At 40.1% G+C, this 14,477-nt stretch overlaps 1 protein-coding gene across 1 annotated transcript; it reads right to left on the bottom strand.

Annotated features, from left to right (window-relative positions):
• Positions 1-2,820: 2,820 nt before the first annotated feature.
• LOC123022522 (F-box only protein 36-like) lies at positions 2,821-14,242 on the bottom strand. The gene is made up of 4 exons (XM_044428271.1): positions 14,147-14,242; positions 13,104-13,212; positions 3,292-3,464; positions 2,821-2,985 (listed from the first exon to the last, which is right to left on the bottom strand). The coding sequence occupies exons 1-4, from the start codon at positions 14,240-14,242 to the stop codon at positions 2,821-2,823; spliced, it is 543 nt and encodes a 180-aa protein (XP_044284206.1).
• Positions 14,243-14,477: the final 235 nt, after the last annotated feature.

Here is a 14,477-nt window from a genome sequence, read left to right as displayed (position 1 = left end):
GCACATTTATGTCCAGGGTCCCTATACTTCAGTAGTTCAATTTATTTAAATTGTTTTTAAAAGGCAAACTACACAGCGGGACAGCATGATTCATGTGTTAAAATTGGGGTTGTGCAAAATTCCATTAAAGGGGTTCTGTGATTTTAAGTACAGCATGTGCAGGTAGAGGGGGTCTAGTCAACCTTTGCTTCATCCATCTCTTTTTCTCTGAACTGGGATAGTTCTGGTTTCAGAGCTCGACTACAAGGAACAACTTGTGGGAGGCAGTTTTAGGGAGAAAACTATAGGAATAAGAATGGTCAGTGCCACTTTCTACTTACCCTGCTTTAGAGGAATTCAAAGTGGCCCAGTTCTAATATGCAAATCTATCACTGTCATATCTTGCTTGTCCTTCTGCTAGAACATCAGGTAAGTGCCAGCACTTTTTTTTAGTTTCTGAACCATTTTTGCCTTTTAAGGGGTTTCCTGTGTTTCAGCTAGAAGAAAGACTGACCTGAGTGTAAATATTTCTCTGTTTTCATGGAATATTTTAAAATGTTTTTGCCAATTTTTAATGTGATTTTAGCAACAATGTTTTATATGTTAGTATTTCATAAAGCATGTTTTACACATCACCAATGGAAACATATATTGTTAAATAGGTTATGAAATAGAATGTGTTTGCAAGAAGAACCAGTGATGATATTCCCCTCTGTGCTGAGAACACATTTTTCAATAATATATATTATTGCTTCTAGTATCTTTACTGAGCAACTGTACAGACTTTGAGGGAAGAATATATGCTGATAGTGCTAATATGCTTTCTGTTTGTCTAAAACACATACTTTGTTTTGACTATTTTTAATATCATGGCTTGACCTTTCACTATTAATCATACTGTCAGCATTTGTTTAATCTAATGTAAATAAAGGTGATCTTCTGGAAAGTCAGCCACTGGAAAACTAAATGGAAATCTGATCATCTGAGTGACCCTTTGGCTTGGTATTTTTCTTCTATACCAAAATGATTATGAAATATGTAAAAGTACTATGCAGTTCAAGCGGTGCCACTTCATATTTTCTGTATATGAATACCTATGCCCTTTGCTATTTACGTAGTCTCTAGTTTCATGATGAAGCTCTCAATTTCAGTTATTCTTCTATTATTTCTTAGCTGACAGATCAGGTAAATAGGACTACTTGGATGTAATCATATTGCCCTGTTCTTTCTGCAGAAGGAAGCTTCCTCATGTGCAACCAGTGCAAATGTAGACATGAGTGTGTATCAACAATCATGATACTAATTTCAGCTTACTGAATTGGCTGGACTTTGATCAGTTTAGCTGCTTAGGGATCCTTCAGGATATCAGCAATGTCAGGAACAACTAACTATATCAGTTACATAAACAGTGTTAGATCCTTTAGAAGAGAGCATTTGTCCTGTTGATCCATGCTTCAAGGAACTTCTAGGAATGAATACTGTACTTTACATGGAATTCTTTTGAAGAAAACTGAGAAACTTCAATGGAATGTAGAATACCTTTTCCACCTGTTTCATGAGAAAAGACTGGATGATACTCAAACTTTCAGGCCCAACTTAAGATGCAGGCCTTCAAGGTCTTTCAAAGCCTGAGCCTTGTATACATCAGAGAGCAGTCTTTTGTGAATAGATGAACCTTGTTCCATGTGCCCACACTATAAGAAATGAAGGTATCTGGGCCACTGAGCAGAGATTTTCCTGCAATTATCCTTTCTTGTAATCTGAGTTCAACACTTTAGTTTTTGAGGCTTTCTGGAAATAGATACAAAATACCACTTTTCTAAAAGGCTTATACACATTGAGCTGGTATTTTTAGACCTGCTGGTATAGAATGCTTCAGTGATTAATGTTTTGTGCTTTTATTTATTTTCTATATCCCATCCCTCTTTTCTAGGTAAAGACACATATTCTACAACTGTGAAAAATAACCAAACAAATAAGAGCAGTAACTACAGCAACAGTATAACACAATTAAAATGGTTGAAATTAATCACTAAAAGTCTAAGCAAAATCACCCAATTAATGCAGAAACAGAGGGAGGATGCCTGATCTTACCATGCTGATTTAGAGTTTATTTTGTTGGAAGCTGCCTTAAGCCTAGTCACATTCACTCATAGAAGTAAGTTTCCACCTTGTGTGTATTCTCATGATGCATGGGGAACTGCACACAGAGATGCAGAAATTCTAATGCAGTCCCTATCTACAGGGTATAAATGGAAATATGTATTTCAGTACAAATGTGAATGCCCTGCTCCTCCTGTGACTTGGTGTACTCTTTGGATGCAATGTAGCTCTTACATATGATTTTTTTCTAGATCAGTCCCTATTTGTTTTGCTGGCTTGGGGAATCCTACTGTAATTATTTTGAAAGTTAACAAGCAAAAAATTAACAAATAATTTGAGAAAACATTTGCTTTCAGTCATTACTCACTGGAATATTTTGAGCTTCCAGAAGAGGTTACTTTTAAGGCATCTGAAAAACTACTTCTGCATTACAATGAAGTACTGGAGAGAACCAAACTCTCAGTTTCAGTGAAGCATTCATTATCCAAAACCTTGTCTGCATTGTGAATTATGGGTTCCTACTTAGGAATAAGAATATATGATCTCACTCTCAAGAAATTAATGTGAGCATTTTCTTCCACATATACTACTCCTATCATTGGATACAAGTTTTCTGTTCTCACACACTGTCCAGTGCACTTCTTCAACAAGAAGTCTGCCATTCTTTCTGCACATGGATACAGAATGTCTGGATTAGGGTGTAGACTCTTCCAAGACAATACATATTTGCAATTGTTTTTAAAAGAATGTGGTCTGCCTTCTCTGTATTGGTGTCAGAAAACCTGGTCTTTGCCTGAAATTCATTGGTTTCTTGTAAGCTGGAAGAATGGCTGTGTGTACATCAAGAGTGTATTTGTCTTGCAGCCTTTTTAGTCTGTCCCAAAATTCTTCAGTGTTGCACAACTGAAAGATAAATATTTGCAACAAGTAAGACATGCAAGTTAGGCCAGACTGTCCGCTCATTCAAAATAGATTCATTGACTTAATATTGTGAGCTTAATATTCAGTCAATATCATTACACTTTCATTTTTGAGCCAATTCAAAACATAGAAACTATCTAGTCTGAACCCTGCTCCAGCCGGCTCTACTCATGACATGCTTTATTGCTGTACATGGTAGTTTGGTAAAACTCCATTTAGAGTTTAATGCAAAAACTATATATTGTTAAATTCTTTTAGGAACTCAGAAACAGTTGTGAAAATTCTTACCTGCCGAAATCTTTTACATGTTTTTGACAACTGCTTAATATCCTCCATAGTTAGAAACGACAAGATGTGTATGATCAGATTGTCAGGCATTCGAATTAGAAAATCATACTGTCCTTGACACAAATTCAGAACATACTCTAGCATTTTATTTCCAAAGATGTTTTGCACTTGCTCTGAGTAAAATAATATACAAAAGTGAAGATTTCAGCCCAAGCACAGAACAAAAAATAAAGCACAGCTTAAATGTATGTTAAAGCTCTATTGAGGAATGAAAATTTTCAGTTAAGTTACCCAGAAAAGTAATTATCCTCTATAATAACAGTTTTTTAATCTCAAGGAATAAATCATTTGGAGAAAAGCACTGTGCTAAGAAAAATGGTAGAAGAAAGAGACAACAGTATTTATTGAAGGCAAACAGGAAAGAATAATGGAATTACATTGCAATCCAATATTTGATTACCTGAGAGTAAGGTCCACTGATTTCAATGGGACTTACATCTGAGTAGGCATGTATAGCATTGCATAGTTCTCTTAATAACATTTAGAAAAATTCATAACCTAATAGTTATAAAGGACTGTATGCATGAAGGGTGTGGGGGAAAGCAGTGAATTGAAGCTAGGTAGGGTGGGGATCCATTGGTTGGGAGGGTGTCTCATTGGGAATTCAGTCTTTTATAGATTGTGAAAGTCTGGGAGAATGGAAACCAGTCTGAAACATTGCTAAGGCACTTCTTAATCAGGCACAGATTTAAAGACAGGTAGCTGTGATGACTGCAGTGGGTTCTGACAGCTTTCGCTATTGTGCGTACTGCATCCCTTCTTGGACAAACCAGGCTTAGCCATAATCATTACTTGGGGTGCAGTCCTATGCACATGCCCACAACCTGGTGAACTTGGAGGATTATGGGAATCATATGAAGCATGGGAAAAGTACAGAGGGGAAGGTAACTTCTGTGCTTCTTTCATCCCACTAATCTATAAAGCCAATTATCAGCTATCTGACTGCCATGCTTGAGAAAGGGAGAAGGAGAAGCTAAAGTACCAACAAGATAATTTGCATTTGGTGGCACCAATCTTCTCCCCTCCCTGCCCCCTGAAATGCTTTCTCCAGGGGGTGGTTCTTTCCATGCTAACTGCAAGGAGAGGAGAAAGGCATTCCACACATGGAGTCCTAGCTGGAGCTGGGATTCTGAAAAATCCTATGGTCCTTTGGGTCATAGGATGGCAGGGCCTCCCCACCATTTCTGCTATTATATTGCTATTTGGGTTTGCTAATTTTGTATCTGATGTTTTATTTTTCGTATATATGTTATGAATAAGCTTTTAGCTTATTCATAAAAAGTGGATATATATGCTTAAAAAGTTGAATGTATATCATGCATGAGTATAAAATGTAATAGGAAGTGGATAAGCTTAAATGAGAGTGAATAAGGTAACAATACACTTAATTGGAACTAAACTCTATGGACTTACTTCTAAGTAGATATGTATAGGATTACACTGTGAATTACCTAACAAGGCAGAAACCCAAAATTACAAGCTTGAGGCTACAGTTCTGTTCTCGTATTTGCAAATTTTATTTCAGTGAGACTCCTTTTGTAAACATTAATATGAATGGGTTAGGGTTCGGGTTAGTTACTTCCTTAGAGAAAGAAGACAAAAGAATCAGCTGCTGTAACTTAGAATCAAATATGAACACACAGAGCAGTGGAGAGTGCCACAGTACAAGTCACATGTATGGAAGAAGGATGCTGCTTGCACAGCATTTGCATGGGCTCACTTCCTGGCAGGGACTTGCCAGGAAGTCAAACTCATGGTCACAAGAAAGCAGTCTGCAGGCCAGTAAGTAGAGCCCACGGAATGTGATGGATCAACACCCCCGCAAAAAAAAAAAAGAATTTATCACATCGCTAGCTAAGCATTCCTGAATTCAGCATATAAACACGCATTCAGTAATAAATTTAACCTATACTTGTTAAGGTCAGTATGGAGAGGTCTACTCAGTCAGATCCTACAGGTTCCATCTTAACTGGAGCCAAGAGACAGGAAGCTCCATTTTGCAAGCAGCTGCAGGTCTCTTTAACAAAAGGCCAGGTCATCTCATAGTGACATTCCAATGTGTTAGAAACACACAAACAAACTCTTTCCTTCAGAAGAGAAAAATATTCAAGGCAAGTGGAGAGTTCTTTTTGAACCTTTATTGCAATAAAGGGAGTGAAGACTTTCCTTCCCCTTGCCAGCTCGTCAAGCACATGTTCACATCCCATTTTATGCTCTTTCCCCAGCGGCTTCTTCCCTCCTCTTTTCCCTCATTGGGCAGGGCACTGGGAGGTTGCAAATCCTTTCCATCCTCCTGTCCTGTGCCACAGTGATACCTGTTCTTCCCTCCCGCTTCGTCCCTCCCAGGTGAATTATAATGAGCTTATTTCCTATGCAGGGTGTCATGAGGTCATTCATTGAGCAAGTTTCCTGGTATCTTGTCTATGTGACAATTCCCTCCTGCTATCTGATCTCAGCCTCCTCCTCCTTTAGGCTAAGGAATTTTCTTTGTTACGGGGTTTTTTTTTTTAAACTCTTCCTGTTTCCTTGTTTCCAGTCATCCTCTCATCCCTATCACAATGCAGATAACCTGGCTGAGGTCATCTGTAGACCAGGCCCTACTGTTTAGCCAAATGATATAAAGTGTGCAGGTGTTTGAAAAATACAGGAATCTGACTTCAAGCTGGGTATTAGCCATCACTGGACAATCAACAGACAAGACAAGAGTTACTTCTGAAGTCTCCCAGGCAGGCACAGAGGAACTGGAAGAGCTATACTCCACTAGAAAAGGGAACACAGGGTCTTTCATTCCCAACACCAAGAAAGATGCTTCCACAGAGTTTCCACAGTTCAGGCACTCAAGTATCCTTTCCCCGCAAAGGCACAGAAGACATGACACATGCACCAGGGAACTGGTGCAGACATAGTAGATCTTCAGGGAACCAGATGGACAGCTTATGCAAAGCTGTGCCTCATAGACTGGGATTTCCCTTTTTATTGTCCCTTGCTACTGAGTTGCTACTTCAAACTGCTTATTATTGTATGCTCAGAATCCAACATCCCTTATTCCCATCCTGTACTTTATTCTTAATCGTTAAGAAAACCTTTACCTTGCATTCACCAAAACCTAGAGCTAAGAGCAGGAAGGGTCACAAAGGTTATATATTTAGGGTCATGCTCTGCTGTCAATACTCAGACTGCAGAGGAGCCACACACGAGGGACCCCACTGTGTTCCTTAGCTGGTCATTCCTAGGAAACTGAGGGTGCTTGAGAAATGAGGAAATTGGGTTTCTTGTTCCTTGGTGGTGACAGCAGGTACCAGAGGGCACTTATGTGGATGCCAGGTCACTACACATATACTCATCAGACAGTCTTCTGTTTGAAAGTGTCCCTTTTCAGGGGCTGTCCAGTCCAAGTTTGGTCTGAATGGAAAGAACCCTAAGAAGGAAAAGCAGCAGGTCTTGATAATACCCACCATTACTTAGCTGAGTAGGAACACAATCTTCCTCATTCTGGTGAAATACATTGCATTTGTATTTAAATTATGATTCCTAAATTTCCATCCATACAGATGAATCACTATTTACATAAATTTTATGTAAACCCACATCCTCTTTATGTGTGATGCACTAACATAATTCAGTTGGGGTTTTTTCACAGACCAGACTGCCAAAAAGTTCTTATTTTTACTGATACTGAAAGATTAGGTGCAGTCCCAGGAGTTCCCCAATACTTTAACCTAGAAGAAATAGGTCTAGTTTTTTTTTCCTTAGGAGAAAACAGCTAAGAAGCCCACTACAGTGACAGCAAGCTGATAAAAGTTCAGCGTTGCTTTTCAGCAGCATCTGTACTCAAGTTGTTAAGTATGAACACTGTCCTACAAGTAACAAGATGCAGCAGGGTGCAGAGTGCTGGAGAAATACTATCACACAATTCCCCAGTCTTTCCCTATTTTGGAAATTTGAGAAATTGCTGTACGCACCATCACAAAATGTCTAATTACTGGATTGTATCTATGAATCTTATGCTGTATTATATTTAACAAAAGTTTAATTTTGTGTCTATTGGAGGAAGCAGTATATATTTAATAAGGAATTGTCTAATTCACCCAATTACTGTTGGTGCAGTAAAGGTACTGCTTCTTTTAAACATCTTTTGGCAATGTTTAGGAGTTGCTTCTTTTGCAGGTGAGATTATGCAGAAAAAATGTACTGAAAAATGTTTACTATCCATTGATGAACACACTCTTAAATTATTTGTTTCATGGAAATTAATAAAAGGAAGAGGAAACTAATTCTCTGTGCCTTTTTGATAGCCAAAGGCTTAATTTTACAGAACTAGAAGAATAAACATTTACCTCCAATAATGCAATTATCAAAGGCCTTACAATGCTTTCAGTACATGAAAAGGAATTATATAGGCACAAACTCCTGATGAAAATTTGCCTTTCTGGTCCTTCCCCCCTCCCCCCTTCACCAAATCTTAGGACAAAGAATTACTTAAACAAGTTTAAATCTACTGGGGTTATCCTTTAATTTCTGTTTCAAGGGAGCAGCCTCTTACAACAGCCTCTCCCAATTTGCTTTTCTTCAAATGATGTTTTAGACTGTAACTCTCAACATTCCTTATCATGGATAGACTGGGGGAATTGAAGTCCAAACATCTGGTGGGAAGGCTTCATTATGTAGAGGTAGAAGTATAATACCTATTTCCTGATCTATTGGGAAAACCAAAAACCATACCTTGGGAGGGAAGATCATTCCCAGTGAGCCCTCTTTTGTGGACCATGAGATCAATGGACATCAGAGCACAACTCAACAGATTTGGCAATTCTGCAACCAGATGGGTTACCCCAAAGAATGATTGCAAAACAGCAAATTCTGGTGGGAAAATATGGTCATAAGAATACCTAAGAAAAGATTTTCTACACTATGCTTACCCCATTTGCCAATACGCAAACATTTAATAACCCCAAATGAATCTCATTACCATACTAAGAACGGATGGCTTCACACAGAGTAAAGGGCAAATTGCCATAATAACTACTGAGAAGGTTAACTCCAAATTGCTCAGGCATGCTGTATGAAAGGCACATTGTTCTCACTGACTAGCAAGATACAAAGCTTTTCTTGTTTATATGTGTGATAGTTCTACTACAGCCCTCTGCACGCGAAACACTTTTTCATTTCCAAATATAAATAAAACTGGCTTGAGGTATAATTATCATATTCATCAGAAAGCCATGAGCACTTGCTGTGTGTACTTAAGGTATTTGAACTGATGAATAGATTTCTCCATGGTGACCCCACCATGTGGTCTAGCACTATTCATTAAGTACACAACTAGAACAAACAGCCAATTCTACATCATGAATGAATGAATGCCTTAAAAACAAAGGAGACAGAAATAAATTAAAGTAACCCCATGCAATGAATATACTTCTTACTTGGCACTGTACTCCATTAGTGTCAATTGTTTTCATGGAAAAAATGAGGCTTGGTAATACACAGAACGTAGTTACTTTTTGCAGCTTCACGGGCAAATGAAGTCAGAGCTATACCCTCGGTTTGCAAATTATGCAAAGGGGCCATGTGACAGGGACATTTGCTGAAGAGGGGAGAGGGAGGCATAGGAAATGATGAATCATTCAAGGATGAATCATGGATGCGCAGAGGCAGTTTGCCAGAAACAGCCCAAAAAGTGCCATAGGGATCAAGAAAGTAGCCATCTTAAGATACTCAACAGGTCACCCTTACAAGTACTTCTTAGACCTAAATTTGCAGTGTGCGGCTGATTCTCACATAGTAGGCAGTCAGCCACCCCACCGCCAGATCTGGACTGAGACAACTGAGCAGCAGCAACCAGTCACTTTTATCCCTTAAATCACATGCTGCAGGGGTTAAAAAGAGAGAGAACCTTCATTAGCATCAATGGAACTTCACTTTTTTACTTCCCTCCAACACACACAAGTGAGCAAACTGTGGGAGAAGCAGCTGGTGGCCAGCTTTACACCTCCTCAGTTCTCCATGCGTCTGTCTTGACTGGGGCTCTCCACACATGCTTTGAGGTTAAAAGTAAGGATTAGCACCAGTAGCATGTTGCATAGCCCTTAGAGCGATGCAACATATTTTAGCTGTGCTCTTCATAGCCCATTGTGTCACAGGGTGAAGCCTGGACCTCTTCAAATTAGGACTGTCCACAGATGAAAGAATTTTATTATTTGTTCATATTTATTTATTAATTTTCTACCCTTCCCATTAGCCAGAATGGTTCTCTGGGTTTAGCTGAGCCTTTATTTTATTTATTTATTTAAACCATTTTTATGCTGCCCCAATTACAAAAAGCCTCGGGGCGGCTTACAACAATAATAAATAAACATAAATAAACAGTTTATACAGTTAGAGTTAAAAAACCGGAAACATCTTGGCATGTGCATAAAAACCCCATAAATGCAATTCATAAATTAACAATTAAAATAACTTTTAAATAAAAAGGTCTTGGCCTGGCACCGAAAAACAAATAACGACGGCACCAGGCAGACCTCTCTGGGGTGCGCATTCCATAGGTGGGGCACCACCACAGAGAAGGCCCTCCTCCGGGTACTCACCCTCCTAATATCTTTCACGGAGGGTTCCCAGAGGAGGGCTCTGCTGCCGATCTCAAGGGGCGGGAGGGCATATATGGACGCAAGCGCTCCTTTAGATAACCAGGTCCCAAGCCATTGAGGGCTTTATAGGTCATAACCAACACCTTGAATTGGGCCCGGACTTCAATGGGGAGCCAGTGAAGCTGACGGAGAACTGGGGTTATATGAGAACAACGCCCAGTCCCCGTCAGCAACCTGGCAGCTCTGTTTTGCACCAATTGAAGTATCCGGACTGTCTTCAAGGGTAGTCCCACGTAGAGCGCATTACAGAAGTCTAATCAGGAAGTTACCAGTGCATGTGTCACTGTCGCCAGGCAATCATTCTCCAGGTAGGGATGCAGCTGATGGATCAGCTGAAGCTGAAGGAAAGCGCTCCTTGCCACTGCCGTCACCTGAGCTTCTAATGACAGCTCAGGGTTGAGGAGCACTCCCAGGCTGCTTTATTGACTGAGTATGCATTTATGTGTTTCCAAAAGTTCGATGAAGATGCCTTTATGGTATACTCAAGGAAATAGCAGACAGCCATTTCAATAAATAGCTGGCATGCACTGTTAAAAGGAAAGGTCATATTCATATTTTTTTTTCTTTTCCATCAAAGACCAGGTGTTTAACTTCAAGATGTTCTGGTGATCTTATAGAATGGCCTTCTACAATCTGGCATCCTCCAGATATGTTTAACTGCAACTCCCATAATCCCCAGTCAGTGCAGAAGGCTATTGTATGGGGTGCTGCAAAATGCATAGGTGTGGATGCTCTAGCAAATGCTTCCATTGTGAAGGAACCTCAAATCTCACGATTCTAGAGGGGGGTATGAACAGATCCTCTAAACATTCCCTTACCTACTTGCCAGTGCTATGCCATTTCAAGACAATCGCTTCACTGTTCTTTTTCCCCCCACCTCCTTAATGTCCAGCTGTAAGTGCCCATGTCATTAGGTGGTTGTATGAAGTGGGGTGCCAGTTGTAGCCCTTTGTTTGGATGGCCTTATTCACACGTTGCTTGCAAGAGTCACCTTTTGAGAGACTGTAGCAGCATCGAGGGAGCTGGTTTGAGCAGAGTTCAATACGCTGCAACAGCCTTTACACAACTGCTCTGCAAGGGGAGCAGTGGCATAGCTAGGTCAGGTTAGACCCTGGACTTCATGCCTAGGGAGACCCCTCTGGTGGCCTTGTGTGTTACTTCCGTTGTGAAGCAAACAACTAACATTTCTCTTCCCCTCCAACCTGTGATTCTATGCTTTACACATTTTCTTTGTCCCTTATATATTTAAAAGTTTGGCAATTCAGGAGAGAATTGCACATGGCATTTTCAATTTTACATACTAAGGTCACTTAAATTATAGCACCATGAGAACCAAATGGGCATTGCATTTATTACCCTGATGTCCTCATCAATTGCCATTTTCTGGCTGATATTTATTTATTTATTTATTTATTTATTTTCGAGGGGGTTTATACTATGGGGCCCTGAACCATCTGTCTCTAAGAGTATGGCATCAGAGATGGTTATGAGAACTGACACCAAGATTTGAATGAAAAACTCATTGTACCCTTTAGGACACACTGTTTGCAAGGAATGAAATCTGCTCTCATCAGTTAAAATTGGTTCTTGTCTTCAGTGGCACACCTCCTCCACAGCCCTCAAAGAAGAGGAGAGGGACCCCCATCTACAGAAAGGTCTCACTCCAATTCTTTACATGGAAGCTGGGATGCAGCTTGATGTGGGTGGTGAAAGTGCCTTGTCTCTGACAAGTTAAGGCACCACCTTTAAGGATTCCCTCGAACAGGGGTGGCCAGACTTGCTCAAGGGAACAGCCACATATGGTAAATGTCAGGTGTTTTGAGAGTTGCAGGTGGGGGCCCGTGGGCAGTGCAAAAGCAGTAACCAGCAATGTGCCCCTGTGAACAAAACATGGGGAGCCCTGTCAAAATAAAACTTTAAAAACCCTTGAAAAGGAACCCAAGGTTTGACAGCGAGGTGCCATACCTCTGCTTCCCTTTAAAGGTTTTTTAAAAGCTGTCAGACCTCCATACTCCACACATTCCCATCTTCCCAAATGCTTCTAGCACTTTTTGGGACTGTGCAATTCTGACTATTTAAAAATAAATCAACAAATCTGTTTGTGCACACTTGGTCCCAAATTTATTTATGAGAATTGCTAAACCACTTGCATGATAAACTATCAATATGTTGCATGGACACTTGGGAGGGTCTGTGACTGTCAAAACAGACATACATACATACATTTATTTATTTATTTATTTATTTATTTATTTATTTATTTATTTATTTAAAACATTTTTTTTGCCGCCCCCATCGCAACAAAGCCTCGGGGAGGCTCACAACAAAAACAAAATACATAAATATAACAATTATACAATAAAAATATTAAAACCTGGTGCATCTCGGCTTAAAAGATTTAGCATCCATAAATACAAATAAATTAACAATTAAAATAAGTTTTAAATAAAAAGGTCTTAGCCTGGTGCCGAAAAACAAATAACGACGACGGCGCCAGGCGGACCTCTCTGGGGAGCGCATTCCATAGATGGGGCGCCACCGCAGAGAAAACCCTCCTCCGGGTAGATCTCTTGAAAAAGTAAGAATGGGTGTGTGTGGGGGAGGAGGCCTAGCAAGCCAAAATGGCTTGTGTGGGGAAAGCAGCTTGAATTGCAAAGTCCTCTGGCATGCTGGCTGATAGACCAAGGGTGAAGGAGGAGGGGGATACCCCACAGCGAGCGCTGTGGCCTGTTCCTACCACAATCAACCCATCATGCCTTACTGCCGGGGCAGGTGGTGTGATGTGGGAACCTGCTCACTGAGCCTAGCTTCACTTCCACCCAAAGATGGCAATGCTGAATATTAATTCTAAGGCTGCAATGCAATGCACGCTTCATTGGGAGTAAATCCTGTTCAACTATCTGTGACTTACCTCCAAGGAAAAACACATAATCAGTATTACTAGGGAACAAGTCCCGTTGCAATCCGTGGGGATTGCTTCTGAGTAAACATGTAAAGGATTGGACTCATGGTGTGATCCTTAAGATGCAACACTGCTTGGACAAAAATATAATTATTAGAAATAATTACAACATGGCGCTATTTCTTTGCCAATTCAATACTTGCTGTGTAATGGTTCATCCAAGAGAAAATCTTTATGGAGTTTCTTCACCTCTCTTGGGAAAAATCTTTCTTGATTAGGTCGAAACGAAATTCTCCATGATTTCCAGATAACCTGAATGATCAGAGATCAAAAGACACAGTCAGGGTAGGCTTTCTCTGCAATTTGCTTTGCCAACAGTTGATTGCTTCCAGGCAGAGGGTTCCAAAGTCTGTGTGCTCCTCCAATGCTGCCCATGAAGAGGTCCCCAGTGTGGTGTCTTGGACATCCAATATTTTATTTTTAAAGTTTTAAAAGTTTGATCTTTTAAAAATAAATGTACATGGATTAGAATCAAATGCATACAATTTTCTAGCAATTATACATGAGTTTTGAGAAAAGCAGACTGAATATCTAAACAAGGGTGTTTTTGCTGTTGATGTCCAAAAGTCATCAGTTCATAGATTCTCTTTCACGTATTCCTTGCAAGATTCTCATTACCCTTCCAGTTTTGTAATATTAGTCCTCTGAGTGTCCTCTTTCTTAATGGACTATCTGTGGTGTGAGAAAAGATCAAAGCAGCAGTGCGAAAACACAGGAGGATTATAGATTGAAGGCAACAATGGCAGGCCCCATCCCCATTCAGTTCTATGAATGAAGCCACGTGAAGGTGACATACAAGCATCCTCTGAAAATACTCTCATCCTAGATATGGACCAGGAAATGGAAGGTTTGGTTGACAACTTAGGTTTGTACAGGCATTTATTATACCGCTTATAGAGTGAGAAGCACAGTACGTGAGGGTTGCCACCAATTGCTTTTTCCTATGTCAGATTTATAAGCATAAGTTGCAGGTTGACAAATCTAACAAATCAGTCCAGGATTGCTTGAAAAACCAAGCCTGAGATCGCCACCCCTTTTCCCTGATGGAAACTCTCTTCATCTAACAGTTGCAAGACAAGTGTAGAAATTCAACAGGTGCAGCTTCCCCATTTCTCTGCATATTTTTCAGCAAACACTCAACAGACCTTTTAACCTGGAGATAAACAAGCGATCAATGCTATGTTACCTCAGTTTTTGTGATAGTTAAGTGATGAAAGTCTTTGCTGGGAGGAGGTGCCTGAGTATGAACTTCACAGAGTTTCTCCTGCAGTAGAGAGCTCATTCTGATTTTGCCTTGAACTGCTTGCTTGCAGCTCGCAACAATTTCACAAGGTTGTTTCCATGGACTCTATAAAGAGGGCTTAAACTCATCCCACTCGGCTTGCTCCATACATAACAGGGCTGGCTGCATTTGCATTCCTGAGGTCACTTTCTTTACCTAGGGAGGGCTCAGGTGTGCAGTGTTTACCTTGTCAGTTGGTCAACAGTAAAAAAAGAGAAAGAAAAGAAACTATGCA

The sequence above is a fragment of the Varanus komodoensis genome, unplaced genomic scaffold (assembly GCF_004798865.1).
Source record: "Varanus komodoensis strain SLA01 unplaced genomic scaffold, ASM479886v1 scaffold2, whole genome shotgun sequence".
NCBI classification, from domain to species: Eukaryota; Metazoa; Chordata; class Lepidosauria; order Squamata; family Varanidae; genus Varanus; species Varanus komodoensis.
Note: the sequence above shows the minus strand (reverse complement) of the source record. Positions and strands in the feature narration are given on the sequence as shown.

Coding starts and splice junctions, on each gene's coding strand:
- LOC123022522 (XM_044428271.1), bottom strand. CDS start 14,242: ATGAGCTCTCTACTGCAGGAGAAACTCTGTGAAGTTCATACTCAGGCA. Junction 13,213..14,146: donor TAACTATCACAAAAACTGAG/GTAACATAGCAT, acceptor CTGATCATTCAG/GTTATCTGGAAATCATGGAG. Junction 2,986..3,291: donor CATGTAAAAGATTTCGGCAG/GTAAGAATTTTC, acceptor TTTATCTTTCAG/TTGTGCAACACTGAAGAATT.